The sequence below is a fragment of the Centruroides sculpturatus genome, unplaced genomic scaffold (genome assembly GCF_000671375.1).
Source record: "Centruroides sculpturatus isolate CEXI.00-Female unplaced genomic scaffold, Cexi_2.0 scaffold355, whole genome shotgun sequence".
In the NCBI taxonomy this organism is placed as follows: Eukaryota; Metazoa; Arthropoda; class Arachnida; order Scorpiones; family Buthidae; genus Centruroides; species Centruroides sculpturatus.
Window position 1 is genome coordinate 248,300 of NW_019384632.1, and position 6,000 is coordinate 254,299.

The 6,000-nt window shown below is 28.0% G+C and overlaps 1 protein-coding gene across 1 annotated transcript in view; it reads left to right on the forward strand.

Annotated features, from left to right (window-relative positions):
- LOC111625798 (N-acetyl-D-glucosamine kinase-like) overlaps positions 1-5,745 on the forward strand; it is a 28,434-nt gene extending 22,689 nt beyond the window's left edge. Inside the window, exon 10 of the mRNA XM_023369025.1 lies at positions 3,196-5,745. Within this exon, the coding sequence (XP_023224793.1) occupies positions 3,196-3,359 (164 nt within the window). The 3' untranslated portion in view covers positions 3,360-5,745. The remainder of the gene's footprint in view (positions 1-3,195) is intronic.
- Positions 5,746-6,000: the final 255 nt, after the last annotated feature.

Consider the following 6,000-nt stretch of genomic DNA (forward strand, 5'->3'; position numbering starts at 1 on the left):
CACATTTTCACAATGTAAGTTATATTAAATACAGAATAAAAATGTATGCTGTAATAAAAAATTATCAAAAGTATCATGAGCAGACAACTAAAATAACAATATAATGGTACCAATTTTGTAATCTTTCCTCTAACTCAGTGTTTCTCAACCTTTAACGAATCATCACCATCTTCAATAAAACTGTTATAGTGTTGCCCCCTTCACTTCAAAATTCCGATGCCCAGAGCCAAGGTAACGCCAAATTCTTACTGCATTGAATAGATTAGTGACTAATGTACAATAATTAAACAAATAACATTATGACATAACAAATAAAATATCTAATTATTCTTACTATAATGTTTTATTATATCGCCCAGAAAATTGTTTTTTGCTGCCAAAACATAAATTGTTACTAATCGCCCCCCTCAACATGAAAAATCGCCCACATGGGGGTGATATCACCCCCGTTGAGAAACACTGCTCTAACTCATGGTAAATACATGTTAACACATCTGATATAGCCAATAGGTTATCCAAAGGGGGACACACATGCTTGAAGCCATTATTTTCTGCTTAATTAATTAATTTAAAGAAATGTTAATTTTTGTTCGTGTTATTTAATTAATAAATTTTTTTGATAAATCCTGTACTGTGACAGTATTCTAGAAGACCATCAGGCACATCTTTCTGTTTAATTCCTTTTTGCACTGTATTTTTATTATTTTTGAAAGAAAACTACTTTTGTTTTTCTCTATTTTTTTCATAAACGTAAAAAGAAATAACTGTAGAGTAATAGCATCAAAATGAAACTGCAACTAAGGATTAAAATTAATGTTGCCAGACTGTTTGACATAATATTCATCATTTATGCACTTACAGATTTCATTATAATGAAACTATTATTTCTTAATGGAAAGAATTTTTATTATGTTTAACAATTGGCATTATAATGAAAATTTCAGTTTAACTAAAACATTTTTGCATTGAGATGAATAGGAAAGTGGTAGGGAATTCAAGATAAATTTGTTATACTGAAAATTTCATTAAACTGGTTTTTGTTATACTGACTTCTCACTGTATAAACATTAAAAAAGTATAAATTACATTATACATTTTAGAATTTTTTTTAAAAGTTATGAACTGTGTATAATCTCTTTTTTATTAATTTTTAATTATTTTTATGTGTTTTTCTTTTGTTACTTAAAACTTCATTTGCTCCATAAAAATATATGTTGTAGTAATAATCCCATGCTATACAGCATTACTTAGTGTATTTTTATATTTATATCTCCTAAGAAACAAATCACGAATTGAACAAAATTGTAAACTAAATATTTGATATCCAGCAGACATTTTTAATTATGTCTAATGATGCTTATGAAACATATTGATATTTGAATGTGTAACTGAGAATGACTGCTAAAAATAGCTGAAAATGTTCAATATAAAGCAAAAATTTTTAAACATTTAGTCCATATTTACTTCTAATGCCCATTTACACATTTGGTCTCATATGGTATCCAAATTTTATCAAAAATATATTAGTTTAAGAGGAGTACTGTATATTAACAATGTGGGTGTGCAGCAAAGCAGTAACTGAACTGTTCATCACATAGATTTTGCTGCTGCTTAACGTGGTCTTTACCCATAATTGTCATTTTGCATAATATCCACTCAAAATATTCAAGTAAGTTTTAATATGTAAAAACTGAAGTGCAAATGTTTAAAGAAATTATTTGTAATGTGAGTTAGTGTTACTTTTGTTAAATAATTTTTTTTCTGTTTTTTAAACTTATACCAACCACATGCAAAACAACTGATAGATTTGATGATGTAGTTTACACCTCATTGAAAATTTTATTCTTAGTAATGTTTATCTAAATATATAAAATTGCTTGTCCTGACTGACTGAATGACTCACTCACTGATTCATCATCGCCCAGAGCAGACCGCTTAACCTAGAGGTGAAATTTGGTAGACAGTTGGGGTACGTCATGGAAACGCATACTAAGAAGGGATTTTTCGAAATTCCCTGCAGGGGGAGAGGGGGGAGGATTAAGGCTTAACTGCAGTGGCTTCTACTGTAGTATTTTAGATGCGATTTTTTGTTTTTATCTGCATTGTGGTAGGGTATGCCATGGCAATGCATGCTAAGAAGGGATTTTTCAAAATTCCCCCGTGGGCAGGAGAGGATTTAGTCTTAATCAAGTACTTAGATATATTAATTTAATAACATTTCAGACATTGTTATAAATACTTTTATCTACTTCAATTTTAAAAATGTTCAAACCGCTTTAGATTCGAATTTGTTATTGCATATTGGTTCGATTATAGAACGATTGTAAATGTTCCAGAAAATTGATCAAATTGAAAATAGTTCGTTTGATTCTCGGCAATTCTCATCATTCTCAGCGATAGGTGTTTTATAACAATTACTATGGTTATTGAAATATTGAATGTAAATGGGGTTTGCTTGCAAAACCTCTGCAGACGAAGTCGTGGGTAACAGCTAGTTGAACATATTTTTAGACCCATCTAAAAATATGTTCTTGAACTCAGTAAAAACAAGTAAGATCAACTATATAACTATTGGTCTTTATTCTTCTATTGTACACAATTTAAAGAATTTTTAAAATGTGTTAGATTGGGCACTCGTGATAAACTCTTATATTTACAAAGGTGATCTTACATAACTTAAATACCATAATATAATATAGTAGAAGGGTTAGAAATACAAAATAATCTAATAATCTTAATCTCTGCTTTACACTGGGCTCATCTGTTAGTAAAAATATATTTTCAAATTTTTACAATTGTACCAAGAAAATTTGTCACTCAGGCTTACATAAGTCAGGAACTTTTACTATATTCATTTTTGTCATCAGTAAACTTTCATATAATAACAACTCATTTGATTAATTAATTTGAATATTTAGAATTTACCTAGAAGTATACATGTATTTATTGCAGACATTTCTTATACTTGTAACTGCAGAGTTTATTATTTATAAATTAATCAGTTTAACATATTTTAAAAAATAGCAATTTAAAATGTACAGTATTATCATCTAAAAATGTGCGCATAACAAAACAAGATTATATGTCCTAATTTCCATACTTTCTTCACAAAATATTTTAATGAAATTTATTTTTGCATTGATATGAGTATTGAAATACTTTAGTCAAAATTCTAATTTTTAAAAGTTATTTCAGGATTTCACTCAGCTCTTGATGGAAAACTTCAGGAATTCACTCTTCTCCAATTAACTGAATCATCTGCTCTTGGTGCTGCATATTTAGGAGCAAAAGCCACAGGTTACGATCTTCCTTTGAAGTTTAAGGATCATTATAGAATCCGTTATCATTTTAAAAATTGATTATGTACAGTAATTTTTTTTGTACATTTTTATTATATTTTGAAATTTATTTGTATACAGAATGTATCATTATTATTTGTAATATAACATGTATAATTTTCAAGAAGTTTTAAGAAATGTAAGGAAAAGAAATGTTTTGTTTTCAGCAAGTACTGAGAGTCTCAGACTAGTGCCTTTTTTTTAAGGTCATACCATATACAAATTATGTAAATTGAAAACCTGAATGCAATAAACACACAAATCATGTAAAAAAAATGTTAGTGTCTAGAAATCAAAGTATATTATTATTTATACCTTAGTAGTACTGTGATGTAATATTACATGAAATATCTTTCATTTTTGGAATTGGGGAAGAAAAATACAATAAGATTTGCTATAAAAAAAAGGAAAAAAAAAGGCACAAACCACATGTCAATAACACATCTGCTGTAGAATACAAAGAATGAAATGTCAAATGTGGACAGTTTGTGGCCTGAACTAGATTCAAATTTATTTGGAAATATTTAAAAAATAATAAAATGATTTATGAAACATTATTATTAACAGTAACAGTGTCCTCCTATTCAGGGAAGGCTTTTAATTTTATTGTCTTATGTATTGTCCCCTTCATAAAAAGCTATCCTATTCTTTCCTGTAAAATAGTTCTTTGTCTCAACTGATCTTGCCATTTTTATGTCTTAGCTACATCTAGACTTTAATTTTAGTATATTGACATATTAATAAAAAATACACACCACACCCTTTGTGGGTGAGACTGGGGCTAACATTAGATTTTCAAATGGGACTTATCAATTTTTTTTTGTACTTGTTATTTTTCAATAAAGAATCTAAAATTTTATTCTAAACAATTATTTAATTAATGTTAATTTAAAACGTTTTTAGTATCTTTGAAAAATAATACTTATAAACTGTTATATGCTATGTTATGGCAGAGATCCATGTTTCTCAAACATTCTTTGCATGCTGGACGTTTAGCTGTTGAGAATAAACCAGTTACTATTGGAAGCTGAAAATTGAATGCAACAACCTGCGATTACATCTACTTGTTAGAATTTGTCATGGATCGCTGTCAATGCAATCTGAAAATAAACAACCATTTAGGTGTTGTTTTGACAATACTGACTACAGATTATGGACCAGATAGCCGATTCCCATAGACTCGATGGTAGTTGGTCTTAGGATTATAGTGCCCTCACCGGTAACAGGCAGAAAGAACTAGTTAATTTAATTCTATTAATTAATTTTAAAAATAGAATGTTTATTGAATTTGAAGACTAATTTGAACTGATACATTTTAAAAAGATCTGATAAACTAATTGTATTTTTTTAAATAATTTTATTTTTTATACAATGTAATAATTTTGATTTTGTAAGGGTGGATAGCAAAAACAAGCAAAACAGTATACAGTATTTAATTTGAAAATCATATGTGAGGGAGATATCAGTACATTATTTTCTGTTAATAGACTAAGTAGATGATATTGTTAATACTAATTGACTTTAATAAAATTAAATGTCATATCTTTAATTTGTCCATTTCTATTATTAAATAAATTACATATTTATAATTGATATTTTGATATATTTAGGATTTCAAGATTTGGTAAAATTATGTTTTAATTATGAATAATAAAAGTTTATAATAATTTTAAAAAGGATATTTTTAAAATCAAGATGGCAGATTCCAAATCATTCATATTAACAGAATATATATACCTACCTTATATACTTGAAAACTTAAATAAGACAAAGGATTATGTCCAGTCAAATATTGTGTGAGGATCATCTTCACCACATGAACTATCCAAACAAAATGAATGGTTTTGCCTGTTACTGGTAAGGGTGCTATGAACACTAAGAGTCAGATATCTGCCCATAATCTATGATGTGCCTCAAATTTTTCTTGTCACTTATTGTAATAATATTTGATGGTAAACTGCAGTCTGAATAAGTCACAAGAAACATTTCAGGAAATGGCTAAATTAATGATTTTTTTTTTAAAGTAGCATTATTATAAAAATGAATACTTTTGTTCTTGCTTTCTCATTCTTTTTTACTATTTCCGTTGTCTTTGTGGATGCAGTCATTTTTGTTTACGAGCACTCACACGCCCGTAATTCGCAATGTCAATTAGTTGTAGTGGACTCGTACATTTTGTTGTAAAAAAAAGGGCGACTTGCTTTCTACACAAGAACAGCAGGAACAACAGAGAGATCTGCATTTTTTCTCACACTTTTGATATGGTTAGTGACAAATACACAAGTCCAGCAACCCACTAGAATTTCTAAAAAAAATGGACTAGTGCATTTCTTACAGTCAGGTCTTCAATTATGTATTAAGTTTTGTATTACACTACAACACAGTATTAATAAAGATATGATTTAAATTTTGAAATTATTATTATTTATAAAATACAAAATTCAGTAAAAGATATCATAAACATAATTTTAAGACAGTTTGTTTTATTATGCCACTATTGTAAGACTTTTGAATCCCACTCTTAGATATTCAAAACATTTTACTTTTAAAATAAATTTGGCATTCAGAAATATTGATTGAATGAGAATATTTACATCATCAAATAAAGTCTCTCAACTTATTCATGGTCATGCTTATATTAAGACTTTGATGGCAAGATAAT